The sequence below is a fragment of the Artibeus jamaicensis genome, unplaced genomic scaffold (assembly GCF_021234435.1).
Source record: "Artibeus jamaicensis isolate MK-2021 breed Jamaican fruit bat unplaced genomic scaffold, CSHL_Jam_final scaffold_474, whole genome shotgun sequence".
NCBI lineage: Eukaryota > Metazoa > Chordata > Mammalia > Chiroptera > Phyllostomidae > Artibeus > Artibeus jamaicensis.
The window spans coordinates 36,936,177-36,957,025 of NW_026522046.1; the positions used below are offsets into that span (position 1 = coordinate 36,936,177).

General features: G+C 43.3%; 1 protein-coding gene across 2 annotated transcripts in view; it reads left to right on the forward strand.

Moving 5' to 3' along the window:
- Positions 1-503: 503 nt before the first annotated feature.
- Positions 504-20,849, forward strand: part of JAM2 (junctional adhesion molecule 2) — a 49,186-nt gene continuing 28,840 nt past the window's right edge. For both annotated transcript variants that reach the window (XM_037155239.2, XM_037155238.2), the window contains exon 1: positions 504-809. In XM_037155239.2, coding sequence (XP_037011134.1) covers positions 743-809 — 67 coding nt within the window. In that variant the 5' untranslated portion in view covers positions 504-742. The remainder of the gene's footprint in view (positions 810-20,849) is intronic.

Sequence of the window (20,849 nt, forward strand, 5' to 3'; positions counted from 1 at the left end):
CTATTGCTAAAATCTGATGCCTGCCTTCTAGCACGAATCTTGATTTTTTTTTCTTCTTTCTTTTTATTTTTTTTAAACCCTTGTGTCCAAGGCAAAGCCGACGAACCCCATCTCCCAGGAGCGCCTCCTCGATTGCTTCGCTCCACGCCAGAGAATTTCCACAAATCTGTACCTTTAGCCTGTAAACCCAAAAAGTTCCGCGGCCAGGCGGGCGAGGAGAGGAGTAGCAGCCAGCCGGCGCGCCCCACCCCGCCCCCGGGCCGCGCCTCCCGCCTGGCTCCCCGCCCTGCCCGGAGGACAGCTGGCAGCCCGCGCAGGACCAGACACAAAGCCGCTCAATCCCGGCGGCGCGGGGGTGGGGGGCGACCCAGCAGGGCTTCCCTTCCTCTCCTCGCCGCCTCCTGCCCGTCAGTAGGACCCAGCCGACACTTCGTCCTGCTCCTTGGCTCGCCCCCTCTGACCGCCCTCCCTCTAACCTCCCCCCGAAAAAAAAGGCCCAGACCCCCCTTCCCCATCCCGGGGCCAGGGAAGACCTGCCTTCGGCGGCCGGCGGAGAAAGCGCCCAGAGCGGGGAGGAACGGACGGCGCCGCAGGGTCAGTCCCCTCCCACCTCCTCCGCTTCCAGGGCTCCACGAGTCTCTCCTCCCCCCAAGCCCAGAAGTTGGGGGGCCCCCTCTCGGCCTCCCGCGCTCCGGCCGCCGCGACCTCAGCCTCCGCGGAGCGGCCCCCTCGGCCCGGGAAGATGGCGAGAAGGAGCGGCCCCCGCCTGCTGCTGCTGCTGCTGCGCTACCTCGTAGTCGCCCTGGGCTGTAAGTCGCTCGGGTACCTGCGGTCGCCCCGCGGCTCCCGCTGGGAGCGGGTCCCCTGGCCCTCCAGCGCCAGAAGCGGCGCTCGCGCGGGCGGCTCCGGGCAGAGGGTCCGCGCGGGGCAGCGGGCTCCGCACCCTGCGGCCGGGGAATCGGGAATCGGCGGGGCCGGCGCGCGCGCGGGGGGCGGGCGCGCGGGGGTGGGGGCGCCGAGGCTTCTGTGTATCGTCGGTACCATCTGATCTGGTCAGTTCTGGTTAGAGAACATTGGGGATCCACACCGGCAGGTTCTTATCTCCTGGAAAAGTTGGGTTAAGTTTTCAAGACACAGGGGACGTGACCAGAAGGCAAATCTCACTAACTCCTTAAAGATGCTGAGATCCCAAGATGGCATCAGTTGGAGGCCGGCGCCGGCCACACACAGTGCGGGCGCGCGGGGCAGTGTCCTAATCCCTGGGCTTCCGAGGGCCCCGGCCTGGCGGGAGTACGCGGTGCCCTCGTGGGGCTGGGGTGCGGAGGATTCGTCCGCTGAGTCAGAATTACTTTCATCCCCTCCACGAGCAGGTCTGCAGTAAGTTCAAGTCCGGTCTGGGAACCCTAGCCAGCCGCCGTGCCCTCAAGGGGACGCCCAAGCGGACGATTGTTAGAAAGATGCTGAAGCTGAATGATTGAGTAGCGGGTGGACGGCAGGAAGGGGTCCCCAAACCACTTTCACAGGATGGTTCCAAACAGAATTTCCAAGGATTCTTGGCTCATGAGATTCAAAATCCCGGGAACGTTTCCCGTTTAGGAAATTACACTAGATCTTACAAGCACTTAAGCGATGAAGTCCCTTTTTCTTTTGTTTTTCTTTTTTGGTCGTTTTTTCTTAAAAGAAAAGAAAAGAATGAGGTGTTCTTATTCAAGTTCTGGCAGTATAATAGTTAAAATAACCTGCCGGGCGAGCGTTTAATACCACAATACAGTGACTTCGCTGCTCAGTTGCATGTGATGGGACGTGAGCTTCGTCCCGTAAGAAGCAAGGCAGGTGCAGGTTGTCTCAGTGAAGGGACCCGTGCTGACCTATAGAATAGAAACATCAAACCATTATGTAATTTTGAAATAGCAATTGGTGGCGTGTTGAAGACACAGAGAAACAGAACGCACGAATACTGAAAGGCAACAAAGAGGCAGGCTGGAGGAATTGCAACAAAGCTGCTGAGGAAGTTACGGGTTTGTTTGTTGGCCATCCTAAGTGTCAAATAAAAAAGATTGTGACTTTAGTATAGGACTGTCACTAGTTAAAACCAGAGAAAACCGTTTTAGTCTGCTGTTGTTATTCAGTAGTCAGAATAGAAACGACACACCCGAAGTGTGACATTGTAGCCAAGAAATGAGCAGCGCAGGCTTGGAGGGATGGGCAGAGTAACTTCCTCCTCAGGCTTTGAGTAAACCTAACCCTTGGGCTCTTCCCACCGCGACTTCCTGTAGGCAGTTAATGTGAAAGTGTGCGGGGATCTTTTTTATATTGTTCCTCGGATGCCAAAAAGGTCTAGCATTGCAAGAATGTTTTCTTTATCTTTTTTACAATAAACACTTTTATTTTGTCATGGTTTAGGTTTAAAGAAAATTGCTAAGATGGTATAGAGAATCATATTATACTACACCCACTTTTTCTTATTATTAACATTTTTACATTAGTATGATACATTTGTTCCAATTAGTGAACCAATATTAATGCAGTATTGTGAGCTAAAGCCCACACCTGATTCAGACTTCCTATATTCTTATTTAATGTCTCTTTTTTGTTGTTCCAGGATTTCATCCAGGGTACCTCGTTACATATAATTGTCGGGTTTCCTTAGCCTCCTTGGCAGTGACAGTTTCTCAGACTTCTCTCTTTTTTTTATATTCCCTTGGCAGATTTGAGGTGTCCTGGCGAATTATGTTGTAGAATGCCTCTCAACTAGTATTTCTCTGGTTTGTTTGGTTTTTTAAAATAACTAGCCTGGAGTTAATGGGCTTTCTGGAGGAAGAGCACAGAGTTCAAGTGGCGTTTCCATCACACCATCTTCAGGGGGTGTACTACGAACATGACTTGCCATTGCTGCTGTCCGCCCCCCTCACCTGATTGCGGTACTGTGCATCGGGTGTCTCCCACGGGTTATCCCTTTATCCCTCTGTCCATACTGTATGTTCTGAAAGTCATTATATACAAATCACACTTAAGAAAGATGAGTTACACTCCACATCCTTGAGATGGAATATCTCCATATGTTACTTGGATTTCTTCTGTTTGAGAGATGTATCTAACCCCCCCCACTATTTATTCATCCACCCATTCATTCATTCATTTTTATGTCAGTGCGCATTCATGAACATTTATTTTATACTTTGAGTTATCATCTGATACTATTTTGTTAATTTTACTGCTCAGGTTACTTTCGCTTTGGCCTCTGGGCGTGGTTTCTCTGCTCCTGCGACACGGCCCCATCGCGCATGCACGCGCGTCCACACACTTTTGATTTCAGTATTTCTTTATGTTCTGGGACCACAAAAGCTCTAGGCTGATCTTGTGTATTTATTTCCTGCTGCAGTCCTAGGATCGGCCGTATCTCCAAAGAACCCTGGTTCCTCTTATTGGAGAATAGTATTGGAAACCAAAATCTGAGCAGTCGGCATGCTCATTGCTATTAGGCTGTTGCTAAAAACATGAATGTTTTTCAGGGCTGAGTTTCACTCTGTAGTCCTGTTTGTGATCCATCCACCCAGGTTTTATGTCCAGATCCAAAGACAGTGTAATGAAGGCTTATGTATATATCAGTCACTGTTCTAAGGACTTTCTTGTGTATTCTGTTTTTAAGGTCTCTACAAATGCACGAGAAAGAATGTATTTTCAGCTTACAGAGAAAAGCTAAGTTCCTTGACTAAGCTCACTTATCTGGGCTGGAAAGAGATGGAACTGGAATTTAAAGACTGAGAATTTGTCATAGATACCTGGACTTCTTGCTATCTGAGTGCTTAACCCTCTGGCCATCTTTACTCAAGAAAAAAAGAATGAAGTGGATTTAGTAGTGGCTTTCTTAAGCTCTAATTATATCCACCCAAATAGAACTCTTTTGTCCCAATAGTACCATGGATAAAGCCATGCCGACTCCATTCTTCCATTTATTTCCATGTGTCTTCCTTCACAGTCTAGAAGATTTTTGTTGTCACTGCTGTTATTTAAATTATGTTTTCAGTATAACTGTTGCTAGACGGGCATTTATTTGTGTGTTTAGTTGAATTATATTTTTATTTCTCACCAAAATGGAAGCTCCATCAGGGAGAGAATTTCTTGACGTTTGCTCACCACGGGAGGTCCAGTGCTGAGCAAAGTGCCTGGTCAATAGTAGGTGTAAATGTATGCCTGTTGATTTGGTAGAAAGGGGGCGAAGTGGAGTGGATGGAAGAAACCGGAGGAATGTAATGATTATATTTTAAATCACGAAGCCCTAAGTAGGTAGGGTGTCAGTTTTCTCTGAAGTAACATTTAAGATTGATACCTCAGAAACAAAACAAGTAAAGTTTAGTACCGGGGCAGGAGAAGAGACTGTCGTGCATTCTGGGATCTTTCAAAAGAGCCAAGGAGTTGAATGTGAATGAGACCAGTGGGCTTCTCTTAACTCTGCGTGGCTGGTAGCAGCATGGGGTCCTCAGGTCTGGGCCTGAACCCAAGCCAGGCCACTTGGCCTGAATCATCTGGAATCTCTCATCAGCTGATAAGGATTGTGGGGTGGGGTTTTCTGTAAACTCACAAGGGCCGCCTGTGGGGTGGAACTGACCCAAACCACAGTCCAGGCAACTGGGAAAATCCTTTCTGCTCTCTGGTAGCACTGTTAAAAACCACGCTTCATAATGGCTTCGCTGAAGAGAACTGGTCTTATTACCTGTTGAACAGAAAGGTCAGAGTGGACTGGCTGGCAGACCGATACCCATTTTGAGGCTGTGAGAACAATGACATTAAAAAGAAGTCAAGCCCTGACTGGCATGGCTCAGTTGGTTGGGCATCACCCCACAAAGCGAAAGATCACTGGTTCGACTCCTGATCAGGGACCATGCTTGGCTTGCGGGGTCCAATTGCGGACATGTGCGAAAGGCAACCGATGGATGTTTTTCTCACACGTCGATGTTTCCCTCCCTTTTTTTCTCCCTCCCTTCCCCTCTCTCTAAAAATAAACAAAAATCTTTAAAACTTTTTTTCTTAAAAAAATAAGTGAAAACGAAAACATCAGCATAAAGAAAACAGTGAGTTCCCTGTAGCTGAGACGACTCATTATCCCTCCACAGAAGCAGTTTAGTGAGAGGAGCCCACGTGAGTTTACATTTCCTCACTCTACCCATGGTGTCCATCGCACTGGCTCCCTCCCGTGGGCCTTTTGATGGAGAAGATGTTTTGGACTGTAAACACAAGGTCCGCCTCTGTTGTTGGCAAGCAGCCTGACTTCGTTGAAGTCAGACCAACACAAAACAGTAAAGGCCATTATTTAAAATATCAGCCCTGGCTGGTGTGGCTCAGTGGGTTGCGTACTGGCCTGCAAATCAAAGGGTCACTGGTTCAATTCCCAGTCAAGGCACATGCCTGGGTTGCAGGCCAGGTCCCCAGTAGAGGGCATGTGAGAGGCAACCACACATTGATCTTATTCTCTCTCTCTCTTTCTGCCTCCCTCCCCTTTTGTCTAAAAATAAAATAAAATCTTTTTAAAAATAAATAAATATCAGCTCTTCTCATCTCATAGCAATATAGCAGCAGTAATGCAGTGTCGATACTTCGTTTTAGTTGTAGCGCCATATTGATGTTTTGAGGAAAATGAGGGTGAAGATGAGCAGGAGGAGTCAGAATTGGGGTCAAGCGCTTTCTTTGGCAAAAGCAGAAAAGGGAAACATTAAACAACTTAAAACCAGGCAGTGTTTTCTTGAAAGATGTTACTGTTAACGAGGCCAGAACTCAGAAAAACAACCCAGCTATATTAGTTTCTTCTTGCTGTAGTAACAAATCACTGCACATTTGATCAGCACAAATTTATTGTCTTAAAGTTCTAGAGGTTAGAAGTCTAAAATAGGTGTCGTTTGGGCTAAAATCGGGGTATGGGAAGGGCAGCGTTCCTTCTGGAGGTTCTAGAGAAACTGGTTTTCATGCCTTTTCCTGCTTCTAGAGGCCACCCATTCCTGGCCGTGCCTCCAGGTTCAAAGCCAGCAGTGCCAGGCTGCCATGCCCATGGTTCTCCGCTGCCTCTCCCTTCCACTCCGAAGGACCCTTGGTGACTACGTTGGGCCTACCAAGGTCATCCTGGATAGGCGACTCATCTCAGGTCAGCTGGTTAGCAACTTTAATTCTACCTACAACCTTAATTTCTATTTACCATGTAGGCTAACATACTTACAGGTTCCTGGGAATAAGATGGGGACGTCTTTGAGGGACCATTATTCTGCCTACACACCAACCCAAATTCGGATATGCACAGTAACAGTATAGTCGGTATTGTGGTCAAGAATATTCTAGATCCCATGAAGCAACCATAACTTCTAAATTATAATTCATGCGGTTATATATGTCTATATTTTTATGAGTTGTATTTCAGATTGCATAGTGTAGTGGTAAAGAACAAGTCTTCTGAGGCTGAACTCTGTGCTCACTTTCTTTTATTTTTAAAAATTTTTTGAACTTTTTGATTTTACAGAGAGAGGGAGGGAGGGAAGAAAAAAGGGAGAGAAACATTGATGCCAGAAAGAAACATTGATCAGTTGCCTCTGTACACACCCCGGCCGGGGACTGAACCTGCAACCCAGGCATGTGCCCCCGACGTGGGATCAAATTGGCGACCTTTCGGTTTGTGGCACCTCACCCAGCTGAGCCACACCTGCCAGGGCTGGGCTCACTTTCTAGCCGTGTGACCTGTACAAGTTATTTGTCGTGTGTGTGTCAGTTTACCCATGAGTAATGCTGGTGATCACAGTACATTTCTTGTATGCACTTTACCTCATCCCCTTCCCACCCCCTTCCCATCTCAACAGGTATATATTTGCACCTACTACCAACCAAACACTTTGCCCACAGTGGTGAGCAAACATCAAGAAATTTCTCTTGTCCTGGTGATTAGGAAGAATTAAATGTGTGCACATGCAGAGCACACTTAGAAAACTGGTACCAAGTTCCTGGTTAAAACTTGGGGGCATTATAATTAAATACTCACATTATCACTTACCGTGGGTTTCCTGCATGTATGGGAGTCATCGCCAAAGACAAAAAATGGGGTTGTTTCATAAGTGTTATACTAGTTTAAGTTGCTTGTTTTACTTACTTCTATTATTTTAAGACTTTGTTTTAAAATGTGTTTTTTAAAGTTCTGTTGCAGAATATACCATCTACATTGATATCTGTGTCTACCTATAAGAAGAGTATGCTAGCCAGGTAGAGGGGGAGGAGCCAGTTCAGCTGGAGGGACCAGCGCTCAGCTGGCCGTGGGCATGACAAGCAGGGGAGTGTCATGGAAGTCTCTCTCTTTGCCTGGCAGGGGGGACAGGGGAGGGCAGAAGGCAGCAACCATGTGGTGGAGGACCTTGCGGGACACATTTAGGATTTTAAATCTATCCAAAGGCAAGGAGAAGCCATTGAAGGCTTTTAGACCCTGTGTATCTATCAGATTTGCAGTTCAAAAAGAGAACACAGTGGGTGGAGGATGGGCAAGATGGGTGGGTTGGCAGTTGAAGTGGAGAGATTGCGTATGTGCGACTGGAGTGGTCCAGCAATTCATATTTCTTTTTTATAGTTTATTGAAACACACACACACACACACACAGACACACACACACAATTAAACATATACCCACAGATACTTGTTATATGGGTGACCCCCCCCAATATCTGGAGTTATCTTCTGGAGGGTGAGCGCCTTATATAAGGTACAGGCTTTTCCTTCTATGTAAGTGTTCTAGGAACCCATTTGTTCAGAGTACCAGCTGGTGTTGTTGTGAGAGGCTGCATTCAGCTTCAGTAAATTTTTTTTGAAGACTCTTTCAGCACATTTGCTCATTTCATGACGGGTGATTTCCAAGTGCATCTGCCCACACCACGCTGAGTGTTCAGCAGTTCTTGGACAAAAAAACAACAGGCCCCCTGTGCCCCCCCCCCTTATTCAATTGCCCTTTTCCCAAGTGATAACTTTTTCATTTTCCTGGATGAAAAAAGTCCTCAAAGGGAATTGTTTTGCCTATATGTAAGAGGTGAAACAGGAAAAGCACAGAAGTATCAAAATCAATGAGTTCAAAACCTGTTCTGAGCAGTGGAAAAAAGTGTCTTGATAAGTGTAGTACATGGAATGGAGAGGACTTTGAAGGGGACTGAAGTTTAAACATGTAAGAATAAATGCACATTTTAATAAATAAATTCCTGGTTTTTTTGGGGGGTCCCCTCTCTTATATTTGAAATGTAGTTAGTTAAATTTGATCAGTGATTTGAGGGAAGTTGTTCTGGTTTTTGAGGAATTTTTTAATGGTGTCCGCTCTGTGTCTGACTTTATGCTCAGTTCTGAACGTGTAAACATGACACTGTAGCTCTTTTGGTTACTTCATTCGATTTTATTCTGTTTCCCACTCCTGGGTTTGTCTGCCTTCCATGTTAAGTGGTTCCCAGTGTTGGCACACCCTTGGATGGGTTATATGATTTGCTTTGATGGAGAGAAGAGTTACTGTGTTACTAAGTGTGTGAATTCATGAGAGAGAGAGAGAGAGAGAGAGAGAGAGAGAGAGAGAGGAGAGAATGAATTCCCACTCACAGGACCACAAACCTCTAGTTTCAGCATCTTCAGACTTCAGGCCAGGGAGGTCAGAAATGTCCAGTTGGAACTGTTCTTACATCGTACATACAGAGAACTACACTGGACCAAGTCCTGGGAACATTTCAAAGGCTACAATGTGAGCCCCAGCTGGTGTGGCTCAGTGGATTGAGTCCCCATCTGCGAACCAAAGGGTCGCCAGTTTGATTCCCAGTCAGGGCACATGCCTGGGTTGTGGGCCAGGTCCCCAGTGGGAACCCGGGCCCAACATGCTAAATTTGAAAATGGAGACACAGGGGACACACAAAAGGCAACCACACATTGATGTTTTTCTCCCTCCCTTCCCCTCTCTAAAGATGAATAAATAAAAAATATATTTTTTTTAAAAAGAGCTACAGTGTGAGCTTTCCACTGCCTTGGCCCAAGGAGTCTTGAGCGGGTGTCCTGTGACAGACAGGAGTCGTGGTTTTTAACTCCGAGTCTTGCGTTTCTCCCCCTCTTTCTTACGCCATTGGCATCGAGTTTTTATTTGTGTTGTTGGGTTTTGTTTTGTTGGAAGTTTCAAAATTTCTCTCAGGGACAGCTCACGCCCTCTCATCTTGTCACAGCCGTCACCTGCTGTCCTTAATTTTAGCTTTGCTCACCCTGTAAAAACTTAGTTTAGTATGGACATAGCCAAAGGCAAAAATAGATGATTGCTGCATGCCTTTACTTACATGTTTAAAAATAATACACGTATATGGTAAATTCAAACCCATGTCTCCTTTCCAGCCCTCCAACTTCTCCACTCCTCACAGGTACCCACACGTACGTTTCTTGCATATAGTTCCAGAAAAATTAGGAGCAAAAAATATGGTTACAGCATATATGGTATAGTTTCTAAAAATTAAAATCTAAATGTACTCTGCTTATTGTTCTGCACCTTTCAGCATGTCAAATCATACGTATAGTATTCTTCACCTCCCCCCAAATATTTATTTTTACTAGCAAACAGCAACCCAAGGCTAGATCTCACAAACAGGACTTGCTGAAGCTTTTAAAACCCTGGGCCAACATGCACTAGGGGCTACCTTCTAGTTAAAGCCCCCAAAAGTGAGTGGTGAAACAAAATGATAGACCAAAACACAGGGAAATACGCTCCCAAACCAGGGAGCAAATCTGCAAAGGGAGAAAGTCCAACCCAGACCCAGTGAACTGGGCGGAAGTGGAGGATAAGGACCGACACCAGGGAGGGCGGAGACACCGGCGCCAGCCAGGATTGACAGACAAGTGCAAGCCGGAGCTATTTTGAAGGGAGACCAAGGAAGGCGTGGCCACAAATGAAAAGGGAACATGGTGAACTCCTGGGAAAGTGCTAAATTTGAAAATGGAGAGTGGTGCTAATGTTCTAAAAAATGCTCTAGGAACACTTTCCAATAGAAAGGGATTCTAATCAGAAATAGAACTGACAGGATGGCGTAAACAATAACTTGAGTGTAAATACATGCTAATTATTTAATCCAGTGTTCCATGAATTAATCTGTTATGTAGTCCAGTCATTTAAACACACAGCAAGCCGTATTTTAAAAAGTGATAAAAATTCTACATAAGCTGATGGGACCCATGGGATTGCTGTCCTTCGGCTCCATAAAACGAAACGAATGCTTTTGGTCCCAGAACGAGTCAGGTTCTTACGTGCCTTGTGTATGTGTCTGTGTGTGTCTGTGTGTGTAAGGAAGTGAACATCTCTGCCATTTTGTCTTGATGTGTTTCTCCTTTCCAACCTCATCTTTCTCTGCGTTGTTGTCATTCTTCTCCATGTGGCCAAACGCAATTCCTCTGTGGAGGTCTAACTCCGATAATAGCCTGTACCTCTTCTCAGAAGCCTTCCCAACTCGTCCATTTTTCAAAGCCCAAATCTACTGCGTGTTGGCCTGGGAGAATTTACCTGGATCCAGGTGACTCTTCCCCTCATAGGAAGGGTCTCATCTCATGAGTTCTAGACAAATGCCAAGAGTATGTACCTCCCAAGAATCACAACTTTCTTGGGCTACTACTCTTTGATGGCAAGAAAAGGTACACGTAAAAGAGTGTTGATTAAATTCCTAAAAATGTTTCTCTGTGTTTGTTTAATGGAGACCAGTTCAATCAAGCCTATTTAGTCAACCATCTGGCTTTTGTAAACAACAAAAGGAAATACTTGCAGGCTTCTTATAGGGTGAGAGTGTATCTGGCATTGGTTGTATCAGCTAAACCCATTTCACAGTTACTCGCACTTTCTAAAATATTCATGTAATGTTCAAATCCATGTCATTAATAACTTATTATCAAGTTTCAAGTGAGTTTTTATATGATTTAATTTCCCATAGTTCCTTAGACCCTGAAGACGCCAAAGTTATGATTCCCCAGAGAAGACTGGCTGTCCAGAAAGAGTGGAAGGAATGGGGTCAGTTCGCTGCCCACTGGAAGCAGCCTAGGGCCTCGTCAGCCCTCGTCCTTATGAGGGCAGGAATGTCTGGAGAAGTGTATTTCTAGTTATTAAAAAATAAAAGAACAAATAATTTCGGAAGTGCGATACAAAAAATGCTTCCTTTATAGAGCAAAGTTATCTCACCGATGAGTGTGTTGGGTATAAATGTTTCTTTTCAGAGGACAGTAGAGTCTCATCTTTTACCCGAAACGATCTCAAAAGTTTTTCCCTTGCAGGGGTGACTCAGGCGTGTTTTCGCTGACTGAGATGGTGGGCGGAATCACCTTAAATGATTAATTTTGTGAATTGTATTTATTTATTTTTTTTATTTTACTGACTGGTTTTTAGAGTGAGGGAGTAGAAGGGTAGAAGGGGGAGAGGAGGAGAGAGAAAGAGAGAAAGAAACACTGATTTGTTGTTCTATCTCCGTGTACACATTCGTTAGTTGATTCTTGTAAGTGCCCTGACTGGGATCAAACCCGCAACCTTGGTGTTTTTGGTCGATGCTCCAACCAACTGAGCTACCCAGCCAGGGCCAAACTATATGCCTAAGTATATTTATTTGACAGTGGAACTCTAGGGTTCACTTTTATAGGAACTACCTTCCTTAGTTCTCATGTTAACATCCTTGTGCAATACCTCGAGCTCTTTTTACTACAGTTTCATAAATGAGAAACAGAAGTTTAGAATGTTTATAGGGATACACAGAGGCTGGATTTGAAGAAGTTAGAACTGCTGACTCCAAATCTTATTTTTCCTGTATGGGAGACAAAACTACTTGACAAAAAGTGTAGGGAAAGGTAGGGGCTGTGGAGATTTTAGAGCAAATAAAGGCATTTGGTGGTGTTCACTTCGGCAGTGTGAGGAAGCAAGCCCTAAGGAGAGAAGAGAGGAGACGACTCTGTCTTATGTATAGATTTCGAGTCAGCACGCAGTGAGGGTGGCTTCTCTGTCATAATAAGAAAATAATGTGAATGTTCTGTTTAGGCCGTGGACAACATTTTAATTCTCTTAATGTGTTATTAAAATACTTTTTGACGTTTAGTTTGTTTGTAGTGTGCTTATCTCTAAACATGTATAAATGCCTTCCACGTTCACAACTCAAACTGCATTTGAAGTAATATTAACCTGAAGGGTAAGCTGTAAGCCTGTAATAAATAATGCATGATCTGAAAGTACCATTTAAGTAAATGGAAAAAATATCCAAAGATGAACACATCCATTTTGTGAGGGATTTATCATCTAATTTAGTCACCTTAACAGCATCGCAGATCATTTAAAAGGGACATAGAAAAAGTCTCCATAATTTTCTGGCCTTGTTTCTGAAAGTGGACATTAAAAGAAAAACATTAATTTGTCTTAAGCAAAAAGTACAGGTTGTTATATGTCATGCACTTCTTAGATGTTGTATATGTGTTATTTTTAAACTGCTTTGTGTTATCTGATAGTGGGACCCAAGGATGTTTTATCTTCTAGCTAATTTATTTGGTACCACTCTGTAATTTCTCTTGTCTTTTACTACTTCCCAACTTTAGTTTCCATGGGAACCGGATCAGTCAGAAAGTATTTGGGACTCATTCAGAATGTTGAGTCCGGGATTCCTAATTAGGCTTCAGGCACTTATAGCTGAGTTAATATGAGTCTCTATGTTACATCTTTGAAGATGGAGAAAACTGAATTACGAGTTCACGGTAGGTTTGCATTTTCGAAGATTTTTATTAAAGATTTAGATCCGAGAGCCTTAAAATCACATAAAAGTGCAGTAGAACGTGCTTGAACAAAATGAAGTATCGTTAGGCACTATTCTTGGCAGATAAGGAGACTTAAGAGACCCCAGTTATCACAGTTAAACTCATCAACAGTAGTTAAATGTTTCTTAGCTGGAAATGTTATCCTTTGAAATACGGCGTATTGTGAGTAGGAAGAATTGCATTAGGCTTTGATTTAGAGCAGTGAGTAATTACGTCAAGAGAGGTAAGACAGAAAATACCAAAACTGGAAAGCCTCCAAATGGCACAGGAAAGGTCTTGAGTGAATCCTGTGTCCTCTGCAGTACCTCCTCTGTGGTTTTGCTGTGTTGATACAAGAAACATCCAAACCTGTAGAGAATTTTTATGAGTTGATTTGAATCAAACTGACAACATCTGCGGTGAAGCAACATCTCAGTGGATTGAGAAATGCTCCCTGAGAGTAGCGGTTTTGCAGCTAATTGTACACAGTAAAATCAAATGAGGAGGCCGGGTGCCTGGTGGGGGGAGGGTGACACGAAATCCATTGGTGGGAGGTTAAAGGGGTGGAGTAAAGAAAAGTGAGGAGATCTTTGGGATTGGATAAAAAGTAAAAAGGAGAGACACTTCTATTACATTCGTGGGTAAGAGGATAATTAACATTGAAAGTACGTAGAAAGGGGTTTTCGACAACGAGATAATAATCAGCCCTGGCTGGTGCGTCTCAGTGGATTGAGTGCCCGCCTGTGAACTAAAGGGTCGCAGGTTTAGATTCCCAGTCAGGGCACCTGCCTGGGTTGCAGGCCAGGTCCGCTGGAGGGGGTGCACAAGAGGCAACCACATGTAGGTATTTCCCTCTCTTTCTCCTTCCCTTCCCTCTCCCTAAAAATAAATAAATAAAATCTTTTAAAAAAGGAGGATTACAATGAGGACTCCGGTGCTCTTCTCTGGTGTGGTGGGAAATTGTGCCCTAAGCTGTCTAGAAAAAAAGATTATGCTGACCTTACACACAAAAAGATAATAAAGAGACTCACCGAAGGTGATGATTGACCTTCGGCGGGGAAGCTACAGGCACAGGACGTGACCTGCTTTTCATTAAGAATTTTTATGTTCAGACCATCCACTCGGTTACTTTTAGTCTCTGAGTTTTCAGGGCCCATCCTGCAGGCCTCCCCTGAGCTTGTCAGGTTTGGGACGGGGCCCCTTTCTCTCTCACAGTTTTGAGAACGCGTACTGCCCATAATGTAGATCATAGGTTTTACTCTTAAAAAATTAAGAAACATCAGTGTCACATCAGCTGTATAAGTGGAGAAAACTCTCATTTTATAAGCAAAACTTTCGTGTGTCTGTTAGATGAGTATATGTTTAAGTAACTAAATCGGGAACTCCCACCAGGAGGTGAGTTGCTGCGCCAGGAGGTGCAGTGGAGTTTGGGTGGGCAGATTTTATTGTCACAGCGAAGGGTGGGCGCTGTGCATCTGCTGGGCAGAGAGCAGTGCTGATAATCTGTGTGCCGGGCGACATGGTAAAATAAAGAATTGCCCCGTGCCCTCCATCCTCCATCCTCCAGGACTTCCCCAAATCCCACGGCCTGCTTGTGTAAGTGAAAACTATAACTATCTCAGCCTCTAACTTACACTGTTCTACCTATAAACACAATTTTGTTCGGCTCAGCCTTAATATATAAATAAATATGCTAGTTTCTAGTCTAATGTCCACAGTAACTCTGTTCTTCACTTTTCCTGTACTATTTGGCATGGCTTCTGTTTTCTTCTCTTTAATCTCTTTAGCATTATATGTATGGACTAATATCTGACTTCATTGTATCTTCTAATACTCATATGTAAGCATTTATAAATTGAAATATATATTATTTCTCTACAAATTATATTCCTTTATTTCTCCTTAATATTAAAGGAACATCATACTTAGTTTTCCAAATTTTATACCTATATACATGTACATATAAAAATATAAGTTTTGTTTTAGGATGGTGAAGAGGGCATCAAAGTTTTATTTAGAAAAGGGGTTCCTGATAGTGTGGAGAACCAACCAATTAAAATAAAGGAATGCAAATTACATGTGTTTCGTCACCGCACTAAGTCCTTAGGTTTGTAGCAGATGAAGACTGGAAATTTATTATATATTCTTACTGTAGGAAACCAGCTGTCCCTTTCTGAGGTTCATTTTTAGCTGATATAAGGAAAAAATCAAATGAGAGAACAATGTTAAAATGATGACTACAAAATCGGAAGAATAATTCTGTGCATGTGCACACACATTTCACTAAAATATCATTGTTGGTTTTTTCCTCTGATGTGTAGTTAGGGTAAGGATACTTTAGAGTCATGCAGTGTTAAAATTACTTTTAAATGTTTGTGCAAGATGCCATAAACCTTTTAGTATTATCAAAGAAGTGTTAAAGTATAACTAAAGCTTAATACTTTGTTTTAATTCAAGTATATTATGTGTGGGTCCAATATGCCAAGTGTTAGGGTAGAGTTAAAAACACATCGTTTACATTATATTTAAAGTGTATTTTATATTATATATAAATACAGTTATAACCACATATAAAATACAGTAAAAGGAGTTTTTGCATCCAATTTGAAGACAAAAACATACTGTTTTGTTCACAACAGACATTTAATTATCTCCTACTGTATGTTTTCTAATTGAGTTTATTGGGGTCCCTACTGTGTGTTAAGCATGATTAGGTGCAAACGTGTCAGTTTCTAAGATCGTCATGTTCCTGACAGTATCCAGTGGAAGAAACAGATATGTAAAAGGTAGTTTATAATTGAAAGATTTTATTTATTTATTTTTAGAGGGAGGGGAAGGGAGGGAGAAAGAGAGAGAGAAACATCAATGTGTGGTTGCCACTTGTGCACCCCCCACCGGGGGGACCTGGCCTGCAACCCAGGCCTGTGCCCTGACTGGTAAGTGAGCTGGTGACCCTTCGGTTCCCAGGCCAGCACCCAATCCACTGAGCTACACCAGCCAGGTCAGTAGTTTATAATTTAAATAAAGGCCTATAAAAAGTGCTGTGTCGGATGGAGGAAGGGCTGATCGTGTATGGAAGGAGAGAAGGGCTGAGGAAGGCTTTACCCTTCCTGACAATTGAGTGGGATGTTGAATTATATGTACAAGTTCACTCTTTGTCAGGGGAGTGCTGGAGGGAGGAGGGTCCAGGCAGAGAGAACGGAGACTGCAAAGGACTCTGAGTGCAAAGCGCGAGGGGAGCCCCATCCATCACAGGTGACTTGAGCAGAAGCTTTGTGAGGGGCAGCGGTGGAGGGGAGGCTGGAAAGACAGGAGCCACGTGATAAAGCACAGCCTGAAGAGGCTGTAACTGTCCCACACACACCATAGCAAGGACCAAAAAGAAACAGAGTTCAAACCCAGGGCTTCTCAAGCAGCCACTGCAATAAAGAAGTCAGGCTCATCATTTCCAAAAGGAAGAAAAAAAATGTAACCCTAACAAGTCTTTCTCTATCTTTCTAGTCCATCCTAATACATAAATATTGTGGAATCATTTGTGAAGCTAAATTTGCATCAGCAAACTGCATAAAAATCATGAGGAGTAAGAGAAGAGGGATGAGGAATGAATACTTACAGAGAATCTGCTGTGTGCCAGGAACTAGGCTAAGCAATTATGTACATTATTTAATCTTAACAACCCATAGAAGGCTAGTTCAGCTCATCTAAATGAAAACTAAGGTCTGGAAGGTTAAGACTGTACCTCGCCTGTGGCTGTGTGACTAGTAATTCATAGCACTGGGTTTTCAACTGAGCCAAGTCATTTCTGCTCTATCATTTATGACTTCCTGAAGACAGAGACTGATTCTGTGTTCATCTATAGTAGACTTTTCAGGCCACATTTATCATGGACTACCCTTTCCTCGCCCATCTGAACTTTTTAAAAAAGATTTCATTTATTTATTTTTAGAGAGAGGGGAAGGGAGGGAGAAAGAGAGGGGGAGAAACATCAGTGTGTGGTTGTCTCTCATGTAGCCCCCAGCAGGGACCTGGCTCGAAACCCAAGCATGTGCCCTGACTGGGACTCAAACCAGCACCCCCTTGGTTCGCAGCCTGTGCTCAATCCCCTGAACTAAGCCAGCCAGGCGCCCATCTTTACTTTAATGTTGCTTTTTTGTTTGATTTCAGGTAATATTTAGTCAAAAAGCCAAGCTCTTGAAAATGGTGTTGTCGGTGGTACAGTACTATTTCATTCTTTATCCAGTCAATGGGTAAGAAGTCAGTTCTGATACGGACTCGTCAGAAACTGAAGCGCTATGACTGCCTCTACATAATGTTAAATTACCTGGATGATTCTGTCATGAATCCAGTCATCCTCATGTGATACAGGATGTCGAGACAGCCACTTTGCCTGAATTATGTTGTGACGATTAGACTTCTGCGTGGCATATTTGGGCACAAATACCTTAGTCTGCCTTTTTAATACTTGATCTGAATAAGTTTCAAGAATTGTATCTCTAGTAGCTCGTCTTCATTTAGACCATTTCATCGTGCAGCTCTGATTGGATGTATGACTGCAGATTTTCTTAGTTCTAGCTGCTGTAACAAAAATACCCACAGGCCAGGTGGTTCCAAAACAAGCATTCATTTCTCACATTTCTGGAAGCTGAAAGTCTGAGGTTAAAGCCCTAGAAGACTCACTGTCTGCCGAGTCTGGTTTCCTGGCTTCAGACCGCCAACTTCTCCTTTTATCCTCACATGGCTCAGAGGTCGAGAGAGCTCTCTGGAGTCTGTTTCATAGGGGCACTAATCCCGCCCTGGCTGTGTGGCGCAGTGGTTTGAGTGCCAGCCTGCAAACCGATAGGTCGCTGGTTCAATTCCCAGTCAGAGCCCTAGCCTGGGTTGCAGGTCAGGTCCCCAGCTGGGGGCATGTGAGAGGCAACTGATCGATGTATCTATCACACACCAGTGTTTCTGTCCCTCTCTTTCTCCCTCTCTTCCCTTCTCTCTGAAAATAAATACATAAAAATGTAAAAAGATAATAAGAGTACTAATCTCATTCATGAGGGTTCCATGCTCATGACATAGTCACCTCCCAAAGGCCCTGCCCCCTAAACCCATTCCACTGGGGGTTTGGGTTTCAACATACGAATTGGGGGTGGGGGGCACAAACATTCAGCCCTCAACACAGATGTTCATTAAGTCATTTCTTTGACTGGTTTAGTTGACTGAGCTTAAAAATCACACTTGGGTGTTGGCTCACAGTTGGATGAGGTAGGACCAGTTCTGAAGTAAAAGAACAGCCAGAGAATTCTTTCCCAGAAGAAAAGGGAGATTATAGTCCTTGGATTTAGAGTACGGAAGAAATCGGGATAAGAATCTGAGCGATCTTCCCCGACAGTTGTAAAATACACCCGTTAAACAGCGCCAAACCATGCTTTCTATGCTCTGCCCTTCAAAATAAATGATAATTCTGCCTTTGGCTTCCTGAAGACTAATCAAAGGGAACATGAAGCAACGATAAATGGGAGGATTTCCCTAGTTTTCTAATCTCCTCTGGAAGCATTTATGGTCATAGAAGTTAATGAACAAGCCAGTACAAACTAGAAGGGCTGAAGTTTTCGTGAAGCATCGAACAGGAGAGTTGAAACATAAAATGCCCACCACTCTCCTGCTTTGAGAATTGAGATTGGAGAGACAGCGGGTGCCTGTGGGCAGGCAAGCACTGAGTTGTCGGTCATAGAAATTTTTCAGTATTTTAGAGGCTGAACCATCAGATAGTGGACTATTGGAAACCAGTTTCTTTGTTGACAGTGATCAAATCTAGAAAGCTAACTAAACTCATTAATGTGAAGAGGTCCATACTCATGTGCAGAGATAGACTATCATTAGAACCCTCGCTGAGAAAAATTAAACAAAAAAATTCATTCTTTCAAAATTTGCAAAATGTGCTTACATAGCTAGTCTCTTCCCACCGCTCCACTGGGCCTTGGGAGGTGCCCGTACCGTGAGAGCCCCAGAGCTTACACCTCACTGAATTCCTGGCCAGCCTGCCTCCTCTTGTGTGTCTATTCATTATATTTATGACCCTTCTAACTCAGAGAAAGATTGAAGATGTAGGCAGTGCTCTATCTTCATTTGAGAGATGCAAAGGTAACTTCATTTGCAGATTATACATGTAACAAATTGGTGCTTTTAGAGAATCTTTTTCGATATTTTTGTACTAATCTCTGTGAAACATAGTTTGTATTCATAACTGCATGTTCACGCTTTCAGAAAGTAAGAACTTGGTGCGTTAAATTGTTGTGATTCCCAAAATTCACTTCGTAAGGCCAGGAAATAAAAATCTGAAAGTATAAACAAAGCTTAAAGCAAACATCTGTGCCCTACGGGAGGTGCAGAAAGTGCTTGCTAGATGGTGGAGTGCTATCTGCTCACATTTGTTGCTTAACTGGGTTTATAAATATCAGATGACTGAGGAATAGCCGTCTTTCTCCTCCCCGAGCTAGGCGGCCACCAGGTAATCTGTGAATCAGCTGTTAGAGGACACTTGGTGCAGGGAGTCCCAGATCCCACACCTTGGCGATTCAGAACCAGAATCAAGACCCCAGATTCAGAAACTCAGTCTTAGCTGTTAGCCCAGGGCTGATCAAAACTCTGGAGAAATCATTTAAAGTGCTTGCCCTCAAAAATTATTTATTTGACAAGTATATTAACATGTTAATTTCTGTTGAGAAATATAACCAACTGCTGTTGGTTCTGGACTTTTAGTCTTGAAAAACTATAATGAGGTCAAGGTCAGGAGTTAGTAATTAAAAGTTTACATTAAAGGGCAATGAATGACCTTAAATTAAAATGGCACCGAAGTCTCAAAGCCTGACACGCCATCTCTGCTATAGCAAAGTGCCTGAGATACAACCCAGACCACATGGGATAATTAGTGAGGAGAGACCCTCGGGCGTGTAATTTTCCCTCTCCCACTTTAGTACTCTTCACCAGTACATCACGAGTCTATTTTTATATATGACTTCTTTATTTTTTATTTTAAATTAATTCATTTTATTTATCTTTTCAATTAATTTACTTTTTATTGATTATGTCATTACAGTTGTTCTATTCCCCCCTTCATTCCCCTCCACCCTACCCACCCCGTCCCCACCATTACCTCCCCTTTAGTTTATGACCATGTGCCTCAAGTTCTTTAGATTCTATATTTCCCATACTATTCTTGCCCCCCCCATCTATTTTCTATCTACTGTCTATGCTACTTATTTTCTGTACCTTCTCCCCCCTTCTCCTCCTCCCACTCCCCTGTTGCTAACCCTCCTTGAGATCTTCATTTCTATGTTTCTACTCCTGATCTAGCTGTCCTTTTAGTTTGCTTTCGTTTTAGGTGTGGTTGTTAATAACTGTGAGTTTGCTGTCCTTTCACTGTTCATGTTTTTTTAACTTCTTTTTCTTAGATAAGTCCCTTTAACATTTCATATAATAAGGGCTTGGTGAGGATGAACTCCTTGAATTTGATCTTATCTGACTTCTTTAATAAAATTTTTTTATTTTGTAATAATTAAGTGTTAGGGCCATTGTTTCATAGCACCTTGATCTTAGGGAGAACCAGTTAAGAACATAGACTGCCTTCCATTGAGTATGTGATTCTTACTGGCACCAAGTTTGGACAACAACATTTCTTCATTTTGTCTTGAGAGTCTACTGGATTTGAGTTGACTCTTACGTATTTAAAATCTACAGTTCATATCCCTGGTAAAAGAATTGTGTTTGGCTGAGACTGTCACTTGAAGACTATCAATGAAAGTTCTCAGAAAACTGAAACAGATTCTTTTATTTCCTACTGGAGACTACCTGGTGAGAAGTGCAATCATTGATAGCCTTCCGAAGCTATTGGCCACTATTAAGCATTTGAAGATGTGCAGAAGGGCATTTCTTTGAAAGTTGTGAGAATTTATTATACTCTAAGAAGTTAACTTATTTATCTCTACCTAATATCACACCAAATTTTAATTGTCCAGTTATTTGGGTAACAGAATGCCCTGAAAATTTCCCTAGATTTACTAATACGTATAACTTATCTGAAAAC